The 23,350-nt window shown below is 48.1% G+C and overlaps 1 protein-coding gene across 3 annotated transcripts in view; it reads left to right on the forward strand.

Moving 5' to 3' along the window:
• Positions 1–19,784, forward strand: part of Nsg2 (neuronal vesicle trafficking associated 2) — a 59,551-nt gene extending 39,767 nt beyond the window's left edge. For 2 of the 3 annotated variants that reach the window (XM_021177626.2, XM_029483022.1), the window contains exons 4-5: positions 15,588–15,698; positions 18,020–19,784. In XM_021177626.2, coding sequence (XP_021033285.1) covers positions 15,588–15,698; positions 18,020–18,211 — 303 coding nt within the window. In that variant the 3' untranslated portion in view covers positions 18,212–19,784. The remainder of the gene's footprint in view (positions 1–15,587; positions 15,699–18,019) is intronic. The other variant, XM_029483021.1, reaches the window with a different exon arrangement.
• The last annotated feature ends 3,566 nt before the right edge of the window (positions 19,785–23,350 follow it).

Here is a 23,350-nt window from a genome sequence, read left to right on the forward strand (position 1 = left end):
CTGGCCCAAGCCTCATTTCCAACTCCTCAATCAGTCCACAGCCTTTCAATTACAGCTTTGTACAAGGACCAAGCCCTGGACCCCTCACTCTGGGTCACACTGCCTGGACCCCTCACTCTGGGTCACTCCTCATACAAGGATTCGGAGTCCTGAAACCACAGCCCCCGTGGGAACTTGCACTGGGACAGACATTCCTCTGGGTTCCAGGCCCTTATCTCTGTGTCTCTGTGGACTCCCAGGTTGGCTGTGCCTACAGCCTGGGGTCTACCAGATGATGTCCTCATTAATATGGAGTCAGAATGGCCCTTCATTATTGGCAGCCAGGGAGAGTAAGTGAGGTAAACGGGTCTCATACCTGCCCAGTGAATCTATGAGAAAGTTAATCAGGGCTGTGACCCACCCACCAGCCCTTCTCCAGGAAGTGATGTCAGTGCCTGTAGCAGCAGGATGTCAAGTGATCGGCTGTTGGTGACTGCGTAAGGGATACATTGTGATAGTAGTGACGGCAGCAGCTGCCAGCAGTTGTGGGGTATCCCGCTCCACATGCTTGGATGTCCTCCCACTGTACCTGGTAAGTGAATGTCATAACCAGTTGCCATTTTGCACATAAGGAAATGAGAGCTCAGAGGTGTTGTTGGCTTAAAGTCACAAACAACTAAATGCTGGAACAGACATTGAAACCGTATTGACCTGGTGCTAAGTCCTCCTCCTTTCTACAGCTTCCCTGTCAAATAGTCACATCCCAGCCTCTGGGTGGGCAGAACTGAATTACCACACCGCCTGTATCCTGAACGCTTGTATCCTTAGCTTTTCATTTTCTTAATAATAATTTAAAACCATCCCCCGAAAGCAGTTAATATCGTTCACGGCCCTGCTGCTCAAGGCTTTTCTGCCTGTGTGGTGGAGCACAGCATTAACTGTAATTAATGGCACTGCAGGCACAGCCAGGCTGCGAACTTCTCGGTTTGCTGAGTTGGGTGTTGTCCAGAGCGTCCCTGGTCAGAGCTGGGGTTTGCTTGTCTTGACTGTTTTCTGAAATCAAATTGAAAACATGAAGGAAATGCAAGCTCGGCAGTCAAAGGGAACAGAGGCCAGGGGAGCTTCACCGGCCTGGGCTGTGTGCTTCCAGCAGAATCTCTGGCTTCCTTTTAATAGGATGGGGATAACGGGGAGATGCTTCAAGAGGAGACAGCTCAATGATTAAGAGCATGGGTTGCTCTCAGAGGAACCCAGTTTGGTTCTCAGCATCCTCTTACACACACACACACACACACACACACACACACACACACACACACACACACATCTTAGAAAAGAAGGCAGCCTCATCTGATGGTTGTTGGTGTGGACTTAAAGCGTAAAGCTCGGTGCTTGGCTTTGCACAGTGTTTGTCCGCCTCCTCTCCGTCAAAGCCTGCGCTATGGCACACCATAGATCCTTATCTATCTGGAGATGCTTTTTGGATATGCACTCCAAACCACTTCAGTCTCCTACCCTGAAACCATAATTGATCACAGGTGTCTGTAGTGCACTCTGGGGAGAGCAACTGCTGCCCTCCATGGATGGGGCGGACCCCACGGTCCCCAAGGTGCCTTCTGTGTTCCAGTTGGCTACTGTCACATATTGCTGTTGTCAGCTCCACACTTATTCATGAGAGACGACTCGGGGTAGCTGGATGGTTAGAGGTAGCAGACACGTTTAGAATTATTTAATATTTATATGTCCTTTGTTGTCATAGGCAGACACCATCTTATGAATTAAGGCTCTCTCCTATAAGGGTGTCTCCATCGCAGCTCTTATCTCTTCTGACCTGGGTTAAATTATGGCTTTAACTTTTAAAATGAAATTTTCTTTAGTTAGCCAGAGATTTATCCCCTAGCTATGCAAGGCCCTGGCCCTGACTGCTTCTTCATAATCATTATGCTGATAGCACATTAAATTGGGAAATGTGATTGCTTTGAAATGTCCTGATTTACATAGTATCTTTTTCCTTTCAAGAATGCTACAGACATTCATGAATTGGGGCCCTGCACCTCAGGACCACATTTTCATATCACTCTCTGACCATGGGGAATTTCCCTCTGAGTTCTGAAAAAGATTGTCACAGTATTGCCTGTAAGAAGTTTGAGAGCCAAGATGTTCCATTTTCCTCTACTTTCAAAAGGCAATTTACTTAGCAGGCCCTGGGTAGTGCTCCTCTTTAGAGGGTTTGAGGTAGGGCTCTATGGGAAAATGGTCAAACATCATGTTAATATAGTAAATTTGGTTTGGGGAAAATTATAGGACTTACTTGATAGAACCAACTTGAAAAATCATTAATCAGTTTATCTCCGGGCTGGAGAGATGGTTCAGTGGTTAAGAGCATTTATTCGCTGTTCTTGCAAAGGATTCAGGTTCAGTTTCTAACATCCACATTAGCAGCTTATGAATAACGATTATCCCAGTTCCAAGGTTCCAGTTCCCTCTTCAGGCTTCAGTGGGCACCGAACACAGTCCATGTAATAAAGACAAGCATAGACACATGTAAAAATAAAGAAATAAAAGGTTTATTTTAAATACCTCTATTATGCTTAATAAATTACAATGGTCTCCTAAGCCTTGCAAATGAAATCTTGGAAATGGAAGAGGCAAAGCCAGTCCCCTGCTTAGGAACTGGACAGACTAACAGGCAGTGACCAGGGTCTTCCACTGGATTCTCACTCCAGGCCTGGTTTGTCATTTAGGGCTGGCATTTCTAGCCAGGAGAGTATCTTTACAGAAATCACTCTGATGTAACCCTTAGATGCCATTTTCAAGCACATACCATCTCATGCCGAAGCTGGGAGGTGATTCTTAAGATGGTCTCACCTTTCCCTGATAGGTGATAGCAGGGGCTAAGGGCAGTGAAATTCTCCTCTCATGGGTGAAAAAACAGACTGCACAGTGTGGCAAAACATGGTCTTGTTTTGCAAATGATGGGGCAGGGAGTGGGCAGTAAATAGCTTGCCTGCTCTTAAAGGAGACACTAGGTTCAAACCAACCTAGTTCAAGGCTGGTCAGGACCCATGGCCATCTCCAGTCTTGTCCCAGCATTCACAAAAGCAGAAGGAAATGGCTTCCTTTCTTCTGTTGAAGCTAGACAGACCAACAGAAGCCTGAGTGGCTCAGCCTATCTTGCTATGTGCACAAGGCTAATGAATCCCAAAGAAAACAAGTCAGTATCGAATGCAGATAATCTTAGAGGATATGAAAAATAGTCAATCGCCCAGACGTGAGAGCCATGGCATAGGAAGAGTCAGGAAGACAGTCAGTTCCCAAGGCAGCCAATCCTCAGGTCTTTAGTGTCTGCCTCCTGCTCCATGCCAGGTGCTGTGTTCAGCATCCCACACAAAGACCAATATCCTCCCTGTAGCAATGCATCCCAGTTCCCAGGTGAGAATTTGGGGTCTTGAGTAGGATAAGCGCCATGAGAGGTTCTGGCTCCACACCAGTCAACTAGCCGGCTTTCCTGTCCCTCTTAGAGCTGTCTGACAGAAATATACTCCATCTGAGGATATAAGGAAACACACATGGTCATGCACACACTTGCACACATACAGGCACAACACACATACACACACATTGCACCACACACACATATGTTCATCCAAGGACATGTGGGCCTTAAGGGACAGTTTCTGAATTATTTAAGGATGAAATTGGTGATCACATTGACTGGAAGAAGATGACATGGAATCAATTGATGGATGGGGTCTCAGAGAGGGCTTAGGAGATGCTCAGTGGCTGCTCTTCCAGAGAATCCCAGTCAGGTTCCCAGTACCCTTGCTGAGTGAGTGGTTCAATACAGCCTAAAACCCCAGCTCCTCTTCTGGCCTCTGTGGGTGCTGCACCTGTGACATACATGCATGCGCTCGCGCGCACACACACACACACACACACACACACGTATGCACATAAATTAAAATTTTCTAAAAACGGAAGGAAAGAAGGAAGGAAGGAAGGAAGGAAGGAAGGAAGGAAGGAAGGAAGGAAGGAAGGAAGGAAGGAAGGAAGCATGCCTTGGTACCACATCCTGGTACTCTCCAGAGGCTCCCTACCAAAAGCAGACCACCCAGCAAACATTGGCTCTCCTGAAGATCAGCTTCTCCTAGAGCTGAAGTACATCATGGGGTTCAGGAGGAAAGCTGAAGGGCTCTCCAGATTCTTATTCTTTTGAAGTGAACCCTACTTTACTCCAGGAAGGATTCTCACATTATGATGCAAAAAGACGAGTTCAGTTTTGATTGCCATAGCAGCATGCCTGAAGCTCAATACTTTATAAAGAAAAAGAGGTTTAGTTGGCCTACAGTGTTAGAGGCCAAAAATCCAAATCACATGGCATTGCTGTGACAGAGATCCCACCAACATGTCACATCGCCATACATGCCATCAGGTGGGAATGTGGGGAAAAGGGAGGCATTCTGCGTGAGACAGGAAGTCAGACGAGAGGAAGGAGCTGGTCTTGCTCTTTTATGACAACCGTGCTGAAAAAATAACCCAAGTACCCTGGAAAGTATCTGAACTCCTTTCCAAAGACAGTGCTTCCAGATGACTGACCTTCTCCTGAAGTTCCATTTCTTAAAGGCTCCCCAAATCCCAGCATCACCACTGGGGACCAAGCTGGCAACACATGAACTCAGACCATTGGTAGATGATAACAGTAACCCAAGACACACTTGCCAAAACAGAGGGAAAAATCTGTGGGAGAAAGTCCATTTGTTCCCAGTTTCTAGTATCAGGCTCACTGGACTTTCCTGATATGGGCATGCTTTCCCTTTCTTCCCATGGAGGACATCCCTCCCCAGTGCACACACAATGAAGACTCTCCCTATACCATTGTATACATGTGTGTGTGTTGGGGGGTGAGTCTCTCTGGGGTTCCCATGCTATGGGTCCTGGCTGTGGTCATACCTTATGCTGAGTTATTATGGCTTCTTGCCCTCTGAGGCCTGCTGCACCAGACTTGAGCTTTCCAAGATCAGGAATGCAAGAACAATGACTCCTGTCTAGTCAGGACCTGGAACATAGAGTACTTGACTGTTGATGGACTGATATCCATTTGCTTTAGTCAGTCTCAACAAAAGGCTCCAGGGCAGGGCATCGTCTCTGTCCCAAATACTTCAAAGCAAATCCCACCTCTGGCCACTGGTGGAACACAGCTGTCTTCCTGCATCCAACCATCTTGATGGAAATGAACCTGTGTTCTCATCTCCATGGAGACACAATCTCTGCAGCACAAATTCCTGATTTGATTTAGCCACTTTCATTCTTTAATCCCCTTTTCTTGGCAGAAAAGTGATTCTTAAAAAGTCAGGTCAGCAAAGTTGATTTGGAGAATCAGACTCTGTTCCGAATCCTAATGAACAGAATTGCAGTGTTGTTAGGCAACTCCGTGGAGGCTCTGGAGCCAGAAAGTCTAGCCCACATGTCCCTAGGGTAAGAAGCCAGGCCTGCCCACAGAGCAGTCACCATTGGCAACAGAGGCCCCTGTGAACATAGACATGAGAAGGTACCCTAGTTAGGATTATTACTGTGCTGAAACACCCCAATAGGAGGAAATGGTTTATTTGGCTTATACTTACACATCACTGTTCATCATCGAAGGAAGTCAGAGCAGAAACTCAGACAGGGCAGAAACCTAGAGGTAGGAGCTGATGCAGAAGCCATGGAGGGGTGCTGCTTACTGCCTTGCTCCCCAAGACTTGTTCAGCCTGATTTTTTATAGAACTCAGAACCACTTGCCCAGGGGTGGTATCACCGACCGTGGACTGTGCCCTCCTCATCAATCATTAATTAAGAAGCTTACCTACAGCTCAGTCTTATGAAGGTGTTTTCTCAACTGAGATTCCCTCTTCTCTGATGATTCTAGCTTGGGTCAAGTTGACATGAACCTAGCCAGGATGGGGGAGGGAGACAGATTTCCACTCTCTACTGGCCTTGCTGCCTTTGTCTGTGATGGAAGGTCTCCCTACTGAATTCTCTAAGTCATCATGTCTCCTTCCCTACATGTGCCACAGACAGACAGACAGACTGACAGACAGACAGACAGACACACACACACACACACCCTGGAGGAAAGGTGCTAGGCGTCAGTCTGTATTTAAAAGGAACTCGTGGAGTAAGGCTGAGAGCAGCTTGGAGAGGGCTGCTTGCAAGCTTAGCCTCTGGAAACTTGTATTTTAAGAATGTTCCCTCCATTCCATTTCCAGAACGAATTGGGGGGTTCTCTGTGCCTCAGTTTACACATAATAATACAGCGTGAGCGGCACACTGTTTTCCATCTGGCAGTCTAGAACAGAGGGTGGTTGTGGGAACTAAAGGGGGCTGGGGAAGGAGGAGGGAGGGAGGATAGCCCACATCTGGCCAGAGTTTCTCCTATGCTCTGGGCAGGCAGGAGCGGGAGAGCTGCCAGACGCTTTCCACTCGGCCCCAAGTGGGGATCTAAGCCACTGACCCCACTCGATGTGGGGACAAGGGGGACCCCCAGGGTGACACCCTGTAGCCCCGGGGTTATAGGAGAGAGGGCTGAGGGAGAGAGGTTCCCACGCAGGTGAGAGTCCTTAGTTTGGGCCTTGACTGGAGCATAGGAAGGCCTTCCATTGGGAGATTAGAAACGGCTCATTAGGAGAAAGCCTATCCCATTGTCCACGCACAGTGGGCCTTAATGAACAGAGACAGGGTTTTAGAGCTTTATTGTAGAAAGGCAGGGAGAAAGAGAAAAGGTAAAAGAGAGAGAGTGGCCATGGCCAAGAGGAGAGAAGGGGGAAAGAGAGAGAGAGAGAGACAGAGAGACAGAGAGAGAGAGAGAGAGAGAGAGAGAGAGAGAGAAGAAAGGCTAGAGAGTAAGAAAGAGAGAGTAAGAGGAGAGAATGAGGAAAGCAAGAGGAGAGGAGAGAGGAGAGTAAGGGGAGTAAGAGAGTGAGGTGGGGCCAAGCAGCCCCTCTTATGGTAGGCTATTATCTTTACTGTTGCTAGGCAGCTGGAAGGAGTCTAGTCTGAAGGTCAGAAGCTTGGGACATTGTCTGTGTGACTGCTAGCCACACTTTTCCTGTTGGGGATGAAGGGGCCGTAACTTCGACAGGAGCCAGAGTTCCAGGAGATATGAGGGAACTCCTTCCATCCCATATAGGTGAATTATCACCACCAGGTCCCAGGGTTCCACACCTCAGCTCAACTGGAGACCAGACTGTCTGTGTATAGCCCATTGCCCCACAGGTGGTATGCAGCACAGGATGACTTTGTGTCCAGCACTCAGCACAAGTCCCCAGGAACTGAGTCTCTAAGGAGTCTCATGTGACATGTTAAAATGTCAGGACTGTGTGCTGGCTTGGCAGTCAAGAGCACTTACTGCTCTTGACCGAAGATCCAGGTTCGGCAGCCAGAGCCCGCATTGCAGCTCACAACTGTAACTCTAGTTCAAGGAGATCCAAAACCCTCTTCTGGCCTCCTTGGGTACTGCTTGCACATGGTGCACTTGCATACCGGCAAAATACACATCAAATAAAAACAAAACACAATTCCGTGAAAATGGAGCACACCCTAGGTGGCTCCACCAGGAGAGCTTTGGGGAGCCCATGCCTGATTGGACTTGGCTATGGGCTCCTTTCCTTTCTGTTACTATGATTTTGGTCCTTGACAGTGACAAGCCACAGCCAGGCACACATGTCAGCCCTAGTCCTGAGTCCTCCTGGCCATGGCCTTGGCGACCTCAAACTCAGGTCTCATTTCCTTGCCCTGCTCTGGTGTTTTATTTCCTAGAACCCTGGAGACAGTGATCAGGGCTTGCCCAGAACCCATGTGGACCTTGCCACCATACATTGCTCAAGCAGGACTATTCTATACTGTCAGCCACGGGGAGGAAGAGGGGTTGTCCACCCCATAAACAGATGACTATGCTCCTTCATTCCGGAATAGCAAGACCCATGACCCCAACCTTGACCTATAAGATAAGTAAAGGAAGAGATGTCAATGGGACTCAGGAAAGCAGAAAGGGAGGCTGAAGGGATGAGACCCTGTGTTGTGTCTCCAAAGTACCAGGCCTCCTCCCTCCATCTTCCCCATTCCTTTTCTTCTCATCTCATGGATCAGGGTTGAAGTCATGGGTCTTGATATTTCTGCATGAAGAAGTATAGTCACCTATTTGGGAGGGTCAACCCTTCTTCCTCCCTGTGGCTGACAGTACAGAATATTACTGTTGGAGCAATGTATGGTGGTGAGATCTACACTGGTTCTGGGGCCAGATCCTAACAGACACTGAGATAATCTTGTTCTCTTTTCTTTAGAGGCAAAAACAAACAAACACACACACACAAATGATTTTGACTGTTACAAGCTAATGACAGCTCTGAGTAAGTTGCACCCAGGCTGCCAGGATCTATGTGGATTATGCTGACTTCCAGGGTGGGGTGGAATGGAGGTGATCAGAACCCAGAGGAAGGAGCTCGGGACTCTGCATCTGACTCAGTTCCACAAGAGTACAGGCCGTGGAGGTACAAAGTGAGAGGAGGATTCTGAGCACGTCCACAATCTCCAGAATGGTCGTTTAGGAAAATCCCTCGGTGGCCAAAGGAAGAATTAGTTAGGCAGGGGAGGCAGAAGAGGCCAGAGAGGACAGGCTTCACATCAGAAATTCACTTCTGCCTCATCAACATGAACCACCAGTGAGCCCTCTTGAGAACCCCTGTGCCTTGAGGAAGCTCAGAGAAAGCCTGGCCCTGCCCTTGAAGGGGCTTCTGATCATCAGTGGGGCCTCACAGAGAATACAGGGAGGTAACAGGACCATATCCCAAACCAGAAGAAGCAACTGAGCCACACACAGGCCTGACCCCAGCAGGAGTAGGGAGGGGTTCTTGGAGCCGAGTTGGTGCCTTCACACACAACTCTTCCCTTCCCCACATTGGTTGTCTCAGGGGATATTAATGTAACAACTCAGGACCATTTTACAGGTGACATCAAGGGTTCTGAGGTGGCCTAGAATAAGAGTGTGAGGTTGATCTCTATGCTCTACCCACCCAGAAACCCTGAGAGACCCATAGTGTGTCCAAGGGGATGAAAGAAAAGAGACACCCCACCCCCACCCCCAGGATCTATGCTTTGGGTAGGATGCTGAAGAGGAATAAGAAGTCTATCACATACGACAAGCCATTCTATTTGTGTCCAGCCTAAGTCCATAAAATGGGTACAGAGCCATGGGTCATTCCTGTGAGACCCTGGACATCTATCCTGATCCACGACTCCCCAAGGGTTGGTATGCATCGCCACATTCAATTACTATGCAGATGCCTCCAATACCACCCCCACCTGAGAAGGAAGCTGAGGTCCCCAAGGCAGGGATGGGGCTGGGGGTCAGACAGAGACACCAGGTGCATATAGCTCTGAGGCCTCCATCAGAAATCCCAACATCAAAGGCTTCTGTGTTCTCTGCTCTGCGTGGTATGAGGGGGAGTGATGAGAGATCCAGAAGGCCACTCATCTCAGTGGGCTTGCAGAGGCTTAGTGCCCGTCCCGTCCACTGGAGCCTGTTTCAGAATCCCGAGACTAATCCCGGGATAGGATGCCTGAAACCAGGATTCCATCTCTTCTGGTGGCAGTTGCCACTTCTATCATTGCCTGTTGGGTGGCTCTGGTTTTATGTCTCCATGAAATTTAATTTCCCCAGTGTGAAAGCTTCTCTTGCCACGAGGTTTCCAGGGTTTATTCTCTTCATAAAGAAAGGCCATTTGTTGGGCTCTACGACACAAAAGCTGTAGAACCTGAATGCTAACAAGGCCCCTGCTTCCCTGGCGCTGAGGCTTTGGGTTGGTAACCTGAGTAGGCAGACAGTGGACCACTTATGTTCTTCTCCCAATTCTTAAGGTCTGCGGTGTCGTGCACTCCCAGAATAAATGGGCAGTTTGCCTCATGATATTGTGCCACTTCATTGCCCTCCTGCAGGCAAGCACCGCTGCAGACTCGGAGAATTATCAGAGCCTGTCAGGGAAGGGCCACAGACATGTTCTGGGGTATTGGCCAGGCTTTGCTCTTTCTGTTGCCAAGAGCTGGCTGGGCTCCACTGTGCCTCAGTTTCCAGCTCTGTAAGTGAGGGTGATGTCTGAGCCTATAGAGCCAGCATGGGGCTTAAAAGAGAGTGCATAAATGTCACTTATCACAGTGCTCTGTGCACCGTTGGACAGTCAGTGAGAGCTAACAGCTGTGCCTGTGTCAGGGGGGTTGGAGGTGTCACCCCATCCAGTCTTAAGTGTGGAACTTGGGTCCTCATTTCATAGATGAAGAAACACGGGCTTGGAGCAGTGAAGTTTCTTACCCAAGGTTGTTCAGCTCGTTAGAGACAGAAACAGGGTGATATGCCCCCACAGCCACTGCAGAGAATTCTATACCTGCTCCAAAGTGAGGGCCCAGCTCTGTCGGCCAGCAGGAGGAAGTTTTCTATCAACCAATTCTGTGCGGCTTATAGCTCTCACCATGTCAGACAGCAGACTTCAGATTACCCTGTGTATTGGTCTGCCAATGAGTCCACCATGTTAGTTTCCCAGAGCTGCCATGATAAGTGACCCTAAACTCTGTGGCTTGATGCAGCAGAACTCCATTCTCTCCGATGCACCCTGCCTTAGCCAGCCAGGGATCCTGTTGCTGTGGTGAATCACCACCATCAGAGCGACTTGAGGAGGGAAAGGTTTATTTGGCTCACACCTCCGCATTCACTGAAGGAAGCCAGCGCAGGAATCCAAGCAGGGCAGGAGCCTAGAGGCAGGAGCTGATGCAGAAGCCATGGAAGAGTGCTGCTTACTGCCTTGCTCCCCATGGCTTACTCAGCCCAAGACCACCAGCCCAAGGATGGCCCCACCCACAATGGGCTGGGCCCTCCTCCATCAATCACTAATTAAGAAAATATCCTACAGACCTTATATGGAGGCATTTTCTCAAATGAGATTCCCAGTGACTATACCCTGTTGAGATAGGGTTGACATAGGCCTCTACACAGTCTTTTCCCCTTGAATCTTCTAGCTCCTTTGACTCCCTCCAACTCCATACTGCCTCTCCTTCCTCAGTGTGTTGGCCTGTGTCTCTTTATGTAATAAAATCATGGCTCCTGGACTTTAATACCCACCCAGGTGATGCACAGTGATCTCACCTCAAGACCTTTGACCTAATTACACCTGCCGTGCCCATCCTTCCAAATGATGTACCATTTGTAGCAGACTGAGATATGGGCATGCATCTCAGGGGCCGCCCTCCTCCTGTCCAGGGATGCATGCACACTGTCTGACTCTCTTATGGAGGAGGAAGGTTTTCACGGGGATCAATGCTGGAGCCCACGGGGTAGGACCCTTCCCTTACACACTTAGCATTGTCCGCCCTGTGTGGAGAACAGGCTGTAACCTGGACTTCAAGCCAGCATGTAGCACATGAGCATGTGCTCAGTCCACACTTTCTGAGGAGCAGAGAGGACCAGCCTCCTGGGTAACACATCATATATTGTTCATCTCCTGAGAGCATAGTGCTTAATGCACTGTGTGTCCTTGGGAAAAGCACATGATTTCTCTGTGCCTTAGTCTCCTCTAAAAGATGAAGATCCAGTAGACTCTACCTCACAGGCAATCAATCAATCAAACAATCTGGCAAACAAGGACCCTGATACTTTGTTTGTGCAGAGCAAATGGAAGTGAGAGTTAGTCTATGCTACCTCCCAAAGGGAGCAGCAGACAGACCAGGTTAATCCTGTCATGGTGAGCTATTCCTGGAGAGCAGGGTTGGACAGAGAGGGGCTAAATGTTGCCTGAGAACCTGAGGGGGAGATGGGGTAAAAGATCTTCTTTGATATGGAGGATCTAGAATGGATAGAGAAGTTAATGGCTTTGGAGGTAGGAACTGGAGAGCAGAGAAAGGAAGGCTGACATCCCGGGAGGGTTTTGTCTGCTCCGCTGAGCATGCATAATACAGTAAGGACGCCTTTCTGCTAGAAATCTTCCAGGAGGGTGGGTGTTCAGAGCAGGGCAGTGCTGGTTCTGGCAGAGGAGGGGGGTAGGAGATCTGCTGAAAACGCCAGGGTGGAGCTCTCTGCCTTCTTCCAGCCCACCCTGTCCTCCATTCGCTCTGCCCCCACACCCTGCTCTGTGACAGGCTAGGAGGTGGCTCATCAGATACCTAACTGTTCACTGCCCATTCCTAAAGGCCTGCCTGCCTCGTGGCATTTGGCTAAGAGCAGATCTGGAAATTTGTCTGTGATGAGGAAGTCTGAAGTAGGGAAACCTCGGGAGATGGAGGCAGGTGTTGGCAGGTGCTGAAGATCATATCACAGGATGCCTTGCTTCTAGGTGGAAAGCATGGACTTCATTGCTGGTCCCACATTGTTAGGGTGAAGCCAAGGACATTAGCACATCTCCAGGACCTGGGTGCTCTAATTAAGCCAATGAATCCTGACTCGGAGCCCAGAGCCCGTACTCAGAGCATGTTGGTGGGTGGAGAAATGGCCTCCCTGCAGGCCACGGCTCACCCTTCCATCAGGGGATTTAGCTACAGACTCCAAGTTCTGGAGGCCTCTGAATTCTACCAGGAGGAGAGAGGCTGGCTCAGGGCAGCGGGCTATCTACCTGTCTGAAAATCTCAGTAGAAGCCAAGACAGAAATCCCAAGCCTCTAAGTCCATGCCCCAGCTCTGGGGCCAAGGTGACGTGGTCTCCTCAGCTCAACTCATTCCACCGTACTGCCCAAGCTTGCTCAACATTTAAGACATTCCCTAATTATCAGCCTTCCCACTGGCCTCCCTGCCTCCAGCCTTACCTCCAGCCCTGACCTCTGTACACTGCCTCCAGAGATATCTGTCCAAAGCCTAATCTTGATCCCACCATTTGACCACTTAAAAGCTTCAAGGGTCCCCTGTCACCATGAGTCAAGGCTCCACGTTCAGTGTGTCCACTCTCCCCTGCCCTCTGCTCCAGGCCCTCCTCTCCTTTGCCTCCTCTAAGCCAAACCCACTAAGCTTCTAAAGCAGCCCAGACTTTCCCGAGCTGCGCTCTGGCGGAAGCACAGTCCTCTCCTCAGAGCCTCCTGCTATCCCAGCTGGAGCTTTCTGCAAAGTCACCCACACGGATACATCCCAGCCCCAGATTAGTCCCAGACTTCCCTGCACTGATAGCCTTGGTCACAGAGCAATCTCTACTAAAATTCAGGAAATGGATGAAGGCTTTCAGATGACATGACCTCCATCTACCCTGGCACAACTAGCCTGTTAACGGTACATATGGGCAGGCTACTCCCCAGCTTCTACTCAGCACTCAGCATTCATAGAGCCTTCCTGGCCCAGATCTTCACAGAGAGCTCTTCTCCCTGCCTACACTAGGGAGGCAGGAGCTTCAGACATCCCAAGGCCTGGACTCTACCCCAAAAATTCTGTTGTCATATCACCCAGGGGGAGCCAGAAGGGTAGGATTGTTGAAAATGTCATCCACATGATGATAACATATCTAGCCAGCTTGAGATCCAAATCAAAACAGCTTATAGGAGTCAGTCTTGCCAAGGGTGTAAGATTGAAAATGATGCCCATGTACTGGACCCATTTTCCCATTGTCCTTTAAATTGAAATTCACAGGAGAGGGGAACCTAGATGCCAGCATCTGAAGGTCCATCAGATGCTTCTGATAGTAGTCTTGAAACCACTGTGCCTAAAGGAGATACTGATCCTCAGCCCTTCCTCCCTCTTCTTTTCCTAGTGACATTTTCAGAAGGCTTCTCTGTCACACAGTCAGCCTTGATGATCTAGGTAAATCAAGCCCTGCTCCTCTCAGAAAGGGCTAGGAACAGGAGATCCCTGGTCTGTCTGTCTGGGGAATGTGCCCCCAGTGCCCACCCTAAATGGACGTTGCCTGGTCCGCGCCTGTGTTTAGATATCTCGCCCTATTGCTAGGTTTGTCAAAAGGCTGGGGCTCTGCTCAGTCAGAGGCTGGGTCATGTGATCACTGGGATGGGCTTTCCCAGAAGCCCCTTGAGCTGACTGAGAATGCCTGTGGAGGGAAGGTGTGGCTTCGGATCTCTGCTCCTTCTTTTGCATGCATGGGGTCTACAGCCACTTCATTGCCACTAATGGGGCCATGACAGTTTGCATTCTGGCATAGTGGGTTGCCCACTTGGGTGGGAGGGAGGCTAGCAGAATATTAAAGCTCTCTGATAGAGTCACCAAGTACAGGAATGGCTCCCTCTCCTGAGGCAAGGTGTTCCCTCAGCTCTGGCGTTTAAAACTTGAGGTAAAATTAGTCACTTTAAAATGAACTATTCAGTAGCATTTGCAATATTTACAGTGCTATGTGGCCATCATCCTTGTCTCATTTCAAACATTTTCATCACGCAGAGGGAACCTGGTACCTATTATCAGTCATTCTCTGTTGTTCCCAACCCTGAGCGCCTGGCAATTGCCAGTGTGTTTTCTATCTCTACCATTTAATGTACTCCAGATATTTCATAATGGTCTTTTAGATCTGACTTCTTTTATTCAGTGTAATGATTTTGAGGTCTATCTACATCTGTCACACATATTTCATCCCTCTCATGACTGAATGATATTATGTGGATACACACCATCTATCAAGATCAGTAGGTGACTGTATGCATGAACCACTAGTGAATATCAAACTCCTCAGCTGTGCAATTGTATTTGCATATGAACTTTGTACATCTTCCTGTGTGTTAGCACTCCTCTGGAGTTCTTAGACTATCTAGTACAATATAAATCCATGTCTTATATTGTCTTATATGGGGAACATGACAAGAAAAGGTCGAAATGTGGTCAGTATAGAAAGTTTTACTTTTCTACAATTGTGGTATGGGACACATGCAAGGTGGGTATCAGGTGTCCAAACAGAGGCAAAGCCAGCAACTGATGCCTGACATTTCACTCCAGTGGTGGGGACAGGAGTGTAGTGTCCAAGGAAGGCAGGAAGTCCTGTGTCTTAGGGTTTCATTGCTGTGAAGACACACCATACCCGAGGCATCTCTTAAAAAGAGAAACTTTTAACTGGGGCTGGCTTACAGTTTCAGAGGTTCAGTCTGTTATCACCATGGCGGGAAGCATAGCCAAATGTAGGCAGACATGGTGCTGGAGTTGCAGAGAGTTCTACATCTTGATTCGAAGCCAAACAGGAGAGACTGTTTTCTGCAAACAACTAGAAAGAGTCTTCCTTCTGCACTGGGAGGAGCTTGAGCATAGGATTGCAAAGCCCACCCCACAGTAACACACTTCCTCTAAAAAGACCACACTGACTTCAACAAGGCCACTTTCCATGGACCAAGCACATTCAAAGCGCCACACCCTAGGTTCAATGACTTAATCCTCCCCTCCATCTCCAGGAAGAGGGAGGGAGGGAGGGGGAATCACGCATAGAACTAAGAAAGAACTTTCTAGATTTTCCTGCAGGAGGAAAAAACTGAGGCTCCTGGGTACAAGTTTTCTAAGGATCATACTACATTTTAGTTACTGTCAACACACCAGCTGACCTGTTGGCTCCCAGTGCTGGGGGCTGCCTGTATGGCCTAAATGTACCAACTGACTATGTGACTCTCAGTTCTGTCTTCTTCTAGGTCACCATTCTTGTCAGCCTGGCCCTTGCCTTCCTTGCTTGCATTGTGTTCCTGGTGGTTTACAAAGCCTTTACCTATGACCACAGCTGTCCTGAAGGATTTGTCTACAAGGTAAGGGGTTTGGGGCAAGCAGATAGCCCTAGGTGACAGTCAATAATCAGAGGGATTATAGATGCCTTCTCATCCCTGCTGGCCATATTTGGGTCTGTCGATCTTCTCATGAAATGTCTGAAACACAGCTCGTGTTAGAAAGAGAGGTATCATGTCTTCCTGAAGGACCAGTCTCAGGCAGGCACTAGGGTTGCAATCGCAAGGTCTGGAAGTAGGTCAGCTCCAAACTGCACATGAGCAGTGATAGAAGCTCGAAGCTCGCTGATGCTTAATGTTGACTTGCTATCTTCCGAAGGCTTTGATTCACATGGATTATCTCCCTGGATAACTGACCAATTCTTTACATCAGGGTGTCCCTAAAGAGACAGGAAGACAGAACAGAGCTTCTGAGGTTTTCTCCCAGCCTATGTCCAGACCCCTCACCCTCTGGGTCCCTTTCTTCTGAACCATCGCTTTAGTTGCCTTCCTTCCGTAAAAGATTTGGGTGACTTGGAAGTTATCTTATTCCTTTGGAGAATTATGTATGCTCAAACAGTCAAATAATTGAGCACATAATAATAATAATAATAATAATGATAATAATAATAAGCCTGTTGGGTAATGAGACTCTCAATACATATTAGTTGCAATAAAAATAGCTTATTTAAATCCAAAATAGGTGATAATGTTAATTTTTATAATCACCATTTGCTGAGTATTTTTTGGTCAGGCTATTTACTAGAAATTTCCATAAATGTTATCTCTACTAAACCACACAACCATTCTGAAAAAAAAAATGGATATTTTTTGCCCCCATTTTCCATAAGAAGTAACAGAAATTCAAGTATTTAGTTAAGAGGATTTCCCAAGACATCACAGCTGGTCGGATGTTTCAAAGTGGGAATCAAATAGGGGGTGTTCTGACTTAAGAGTACATGTTGGATGGTGCTGGCACATGCTCCATGGGGCGACATTCTTAATGGATAAAAATTGAGGTTCTGAAAGAATGGAGACAGCTGAATAAACCATGCTTTGTCTGCACAAGGGGAGTCTGTAGAAACCCAACAGCGGAAAAGACTCTGCCACCTGGGACAGACGTCCCTGATATTGGCAAGCTAAGAAAGAGGTTCTACCTGTGCATGAGGAGAAAGGGCTTTGCTTAGTTTTTCCAGAAGGAAATTCCAAAGACATGAAAATTTAAAATACCAAATATGGATACTCAGCGGGGTGGAAGGAAGACGGGATGGGTGCAACATTCGTCCAGAATTAGCTCGTTATATAGCTTTCTTTAAATATGTAAATTTCTACCTTATTTGATAAATAAGTAAGAAAAGGTAAACTCTGGAAGCAAGCTAAACAGAAAACTCCAGATCAACTGGAGAAACTGGAGTGCAGTCTGTAGCCTGGAGCCACCAGAAGTTGAAAGTGCCTTTTAAATGCATCCAACCTATGGAATGTCAGAGCTAAGCTTAGCACAGCCTGAGTCAGAACTTTCTACGGGGCCTGCAATTGGCCAAACCCATCCGGACCAAAGCCTGATATGTGACATTACATGCTTTAACAAGGTAGGGCATGGTGGTGTGTGCCTTTCAACCCAGCACTTGAGAGGCTGAGGCAGGTGAATCTCTGTGAGTTTGAGACCAGCCTGAGTTCCAGGACAGCCAGGTCACAGAAAAACCTTCTCTCAAAACCAAACAAATGCAAAAAGCTTTATGCAATTTATTGAATATTGTGCAGGGCTGAGAAACAGGATTGTCAGGGTACACACTCATACATCAGATAGTTGGAAATGCCTAAGTCAACCCCTTATAAACAGAGGACATTTATAGCCTAAGCACACTAAGAGGCAGCAACACTCATTTAATACACCATTCACTCTGAGTGCTAAACTAGCGATATTTTATGATTATCCTATATATACTAGGATAATGCAGATAGATGCATAAAAAAAAGACATATTAATGTTAGGAACCAATAACTTTACTAAAAGAAAACAAATACATATATAAAACAAAGGACATGAAATTGTCATTATCTATGGACAATGGCCCAGACAGCCACTGTGGACCTGATGTCATGCTACCAAGAGCAGTGTCGTATGGTCATCAAGCCTATGTGTCTGGTCTTACCTCAGTACCAACAATAGGTATATTTCCTCTCCTCTGAAGATGGTGATGGTATAATCTTGGGGAAGGTCTACTGTGGCCAGGTGCAGGAGAAGAGTCCCCTGTAGGGTACTTGAGGGCTTGATGGAACTGAAGCCCCTGCACAGGGCATCAGCATCCCCGTGGGTGCCAGCAGCCCACCCGGCTACTCCTGACTCTTATGTCTTTCTTCCCCAGCACAAGCGCTGTATCCCGGCCTCGCTGGATGCTTACTACTCGTCCCAGGACCCCAGCTCCAGGAGCCGCTTCTACACAGTCATCAGCCACTACAGTGTGGCCAAGCAGAGCACTGCCCGGGCCATCGGGCCATGGCTGTCAGCAGCTGCTGTCATCCATGAGCCCAAGCCACCCAAGACGCAGGGCCATTAAAGGTCTGCCCCAGCTGGGATGGGGGTGGGTGGGTGGAGAGGGAAACCCCCTTCCCCACTAGTTAAGCAAGGCTGGAGCTACAAGACAATACTGTACTGCTAGGGTACGGGGTGGGGGCGGGGCAGGATGGGGTCTGGGAAGAACTCCCCAAAAATATTGTGCACTGGAGTTGTCTGAATCGATCTTTCCTTTTGTTCTTTTGTATTGTTGCTTCGTACCCAAGTCAGGCTCGTGTACAAAGGCATGTTTCGTGTTGATTGTTCCCATGTAAGATATTTTCAAAGCCGCCGCTTATTCTTTGTTAGGATAATTTAGAGACAGAAAAGGAAGCCGGATAAAATGAATTTTAAAAGCATGAAACGGGCTCCACGTGGAAGACACAGCAGGGCAGTAAAGAGCAGAGTCTCTCTGAGACTTCTTAGATAAGGCACCACGGCTTCTGTGTGGGCGTCCGAGTATCTGCGTGGCGAAGGGTGGGCTGTTCAGTTTGCCTGTGGTCTGCAGGAGAGAAGCACAGCAATGGCAGGCAAGGCTGATTTGGAGAGGAAGGTGATGTTGGCATTTCTAAACTAGGAATGCACAGAGTACCACTCAATGGTGAGCTTGCAAGATTTGCACAAACTCATGGGGGAGGCATCCACGCTCAGCCCTGGACAGCCCATGGGGACCTAGGCTCCGATGCTCACAGGGCGGCTGTTGTGCCTCAGCAAACACAGGCGTGGGTAGATGTTGTCTTTCTTTTGTTTTTCTAGGTGTATCCCTAGATGCTGCCCGTGTTTTCAAGATGGCAGGGGTGGGAAGGGAGAGAAAGGAAGAGAGCTCAGACAGGCCGCTCTGGATCCAGCTAAAAGCATAGGCACCCGGGTTTCACCCGGGTTTTGCTTTTTCCCAAAGCGCTAATGACAGCAGGAATGACAATTGAATTCTAGCTAGTTGAAATCTGACAGCCGGGAAGAAACTTGAAGATTGGGCAGGCAGTGCTCATTCCTAAAAGAAGCTGGAGAAGGTGACTGTTTGCTCACTGTGTTGTATTGACAGAGTTGTCCAGACTTCCCAGCTAGGTTCCAGAAGCACCTGGCAGGGAGGCGTGGCCAACATCCTTAGGCTTCTCACTGGCACTTTAGCAAGGGCCTCCTGCTTCTCATATTCCAGGAAATCCCTTTTCTTGGAGGTGCTGGCCCCAGGTCCAAGAGAATGAGAACTGGCCAGGGGAATCGCCCATTTGACCTGCGTAGGCCATTTAAGGGTATTTTTTGTGGCTTGCTATATTGCTGAAATTATTGTACACAGCAGCTGGGTAATAGGAATAGTATATCTCAAACCATCCTGCCAGATACTCTCATCTGATTTCTCCTCCCTCCCCCCATCTTCCCATCACCTTGAGTCACCTGTAAATTCATTTGTCATCTGAAACGGATCAACAAATCTTCCCTAGCAAAACCACAGAGCGCTTTATAATTTTGTGGTGTATTTTTGTCAGTAGGTAGCAGAGGCTGAAGTATTTTTTGGTGTAATTCTTGAAATTTTCTGACAGGAAAAAAAAATAAACATAGATGTGTCTGAGCGTCCTGACTGCCTGTCCATCTATCCTTGACAGCTTGACCTTCTGCTCAGTGAGCCTCATGGGAATGCTAGGGACACAGGAGGTGGGATTGGTAAGGCCAGGAGCAGAGTGCCCTATTAAGTGGGAGGAGAAACTGGGGCATAGTGTGTGTGGGGGTCTCTATCTTAAAGTAAGTATAGCCTGATACACTGCTAAAGTCCTGGCATGACACTGAGCCCTGGGCAAGATCCTGAAGCCCTACAAGATCTTAAGGGCTACTCGTGATCCTGAGAATGTCACATGACACCAGAGCCTCATGTGGTAAAGAGGTCCAGATATGCTGCTAAGGAGCTAATAGGACGCCAAAGGACCCTATGATATGATATATGATTATACGATATGATACATGAAGTATCATGATATGACATGAAGTATGTTATACCAAGAGGCCTGCAATGCTGAGGTTATGATGTGCTGCTGCTGTTATGATTGATTCAGAAGGCCTGACATAATACCGTGGGCATTACATGATGCTGAGCACCTGATATGATGCTGAGATCCTGATGGTGCAGAAGGTCTGACAGACAGGATGCTAACTAAGGGCCTTACATAATGCTGGTCCTTCGTCATGGTCCTGACATCATGCATGACATCATTGACATGCCGGTTAAGGGACCACCACGATGACCCTATATTTTACTACCTAATCACATATTGTGGTTCTCAGCTGACGCTGAGCATCTGCATATGATATTCAGTTTCTAAAATGCTGCTGCAGCCCTGCCTTGATGCTGAGTGACATGTGACATTGAGGTCCCGACATGATGCTGAAGTCACAGCGCTGTTCTGGAGTCCTCATAGGATATTAAAACAAGGTCCTGACATGGCGCTGAGCTCTAGACATGACAATATTGAGTGTCTAACATGACACAGAGGTCCAGACATGACAGAGAAGACATAACATGATACTGGAGATCCATTCATGATGCAGGTACTGACAAGATGTGAAGGTCTGGACACAAGGCTGAAGACCTCCTCTGATGCTGACCTCCCTGCCATGATGCTTAGGGCATGGTATGCTAAATAGGCTCTGACATGACATTAGACTCGTGCTATTTTTCTGAGGACATTACATGAGGCTGAGGACCTAATGTAATCCGAGTGACAGACACAATGCTGAGGTTCTGGTGGTGGTAGATGAATCCTGCGGTTCTGATAGATGAATCTGGTACTGACGTGACATGAGATGTCCCTGAGGTGACATGAGATGTTACATGATACTGAAGAAATAGCAGATGCAGAGGGAATAAGTAATGTTGGTTTCATTACATAACGCTCAGGAACTCATGTGATAACGCAGATGCTGAGGTCAGGACATGTTGCTAAGGGTCTGACAATGTGCTCACATCCAGAAATGTTGCTGAGGTCCCATCCTAGTGAGGACATCTTGTGATGCTTAGGACCTCACATGATGCAGAGATAATGGCATAATTATGAGGTCCTGGCATGATTCAGATTGCCTGACATGTTGCTAAGGTCTCACATAATGTCAAGGCCCTGTCACGATACTCGGGTTTGACATGATATCACAGACGTCCTGACATGGTTTGGAGGATATGATATGAACCCAAGGTTCTGACATGAACTGAGGTCCCTCATGATGTGGAGGGCATGAAGTGGTCCTGAGGTCCTGACCTTACTGAATGCCTGGTGTGATTCTGCCATGATGCTAAGGGCTGAGTGCTGATGTGATCCTGAAGGCTTGAAGTGAGGCTGAGTCCCTGACTTCTTGACATGTTGAGACCTTGACATGACACTCAAAAGCTGGTTAGACACTGGGGGCAGGGGGTCAGAGAGAGCATGGTAAGAGATTGAAGTCCTGACATATGACTAAGCTCCTCCCATTATTCTGAGACTCTGAAATGAAACATTATACTGCAGTCCTGACATGATGCCGGGACTTCACACCATCCTGCTTCCCTGACAGGAGGGTGTGGTCCTGACATGATGCTGAGAGCCTGGTAAGGTGAGGATTTAAACAAGGAGTATTTCTGTCCACTTTGTGTTGGTGCAAGAGCATATACACAGAGCGCTATGAATAGAAATGAATCGTCTTTCTCACAGGCCTGGTTGCTAGAAGTTCAGTATCAAGGTAGTGACACCTTCTAGGGAGGCAAAGAGGGGGTGTAAGAGAGCAAAGACTCCACCTCAAGCAGCAAGCCCGTTTATATTCAGCATTAATCTGTCCAGAAGGCTAGAGTCCTCGTGGCCTGAAAATCTCTCACTGAGCCTCATTTTCAATAGTGTTGTGATAGGGATCAAGTTTCTAACACATACTTTTGGGAGGGACAGATTTAAACCATTGCATACAGTCACTGCCCTGAAGCTTAGAGACAAAATTAGACACAGAAATAGTCAGTGGTAAAAGAGGGTCTGTCTGCTGAGGCTCTGCTGTCTCGCTAGCCAGGGAGGAAGCAGGGAGCCAGCACTGGGACTGCTGTCTTAGCATGCTTTAGGCGGTGTTCATTGACATCACTGAACAACCGAAAGCTTGAAGTCAAGGTGCATGAAGAGGCACCCTTGGGCTCTGCTAGAGAAACTGGGGTTAAATCTAGATTGAGGGATCCCACGACCCCTGAACCCTTTCCGTTGTGTGTCAGACCCCAAACAGCATGGGTACAATTACAGCTCACTTCCCAGAACATCAAACTGCAGTTTTCACAGATGGGAACTTGCTTATTCTTAGCCTGAATTCAGTCCCAGTGTTCAATGCTAAGAATAGCAAATGCCCTTTGGTATGCCAAGTGCTAAGCGCTCACCAGTTCCAAGAGGGAGCCACCCCTACCTTCGATATCACTGCCATCGACTGTCACTACCACTTCCTTTTCAAGTGCACAAACATCAGTGAAGCTGTGTTTGAGGTGATGTGGCAAGCGGCAGAGCTGTGATTGCAACCCACTCATTTTGGGTCCTGTCTTAACTGTTCCATCAGCAACAGCCGCACATCTCTGCACTGAGCTCTGGGATTGCGGTTTGTGCCCACACATCTTCCTGCCTGGGATGGCAAGCTGTTTGGGGAGGAGATCAGGACTGACTGGATACAGTTGGAAACAGGCAATCTACCCTGATTGCTGAACTGGGGGTTATGACCCAAGCATGCGTGGCTGGAAGAGAGAAAGAAGACAGCACAGCCCTTGCCCTCTGGTGCTGTGCAAACTGCTAATGGAAAAGCAGAGACTGTTGGCATTTTGTCTAAGCTCCGCCCTACAGTTACCTGGCAACAGCCAGGTGTGTCTGACTCACTGTAAAAGAGGCTGCTTGCTGGGCAGTGGTGGTGCACGCCTTTAATCCCAGCACTTGGGAGACAGAAGCAGGCAGATTTCTGAGTTCCAGGCCAGCCTGGTCTACAGAGTGAGTTCCAGGACAGCCGGGGCTACACAGAGAAACAGTGTCTCCAAAAACCAAAAAAAAAGGGGGGGGGGGAGCTGTTTGCTCCCTCTCTCTCCTTATGCTCATGGCTGGTCTCCACTTTCTCTTCTCTTCTCTTCTCTTCTCTTCTCTTCTCTTCTCTTCTCTTCTCTTCTCTTCTCTTCTCT

Source organism: Mus caroli, chromosome 11, assembly GCF_900094665.2.
Source record: "Mus caroli chromosome 11, CAROLI_EIJ_v1.1, whole genome shotgun sequence".
Taxonomy (NCBI): Eukaryota; Metazoa; Chordata; class Mammalia; order Rodentia; family Muridae; genus Mus; species Mus caroli.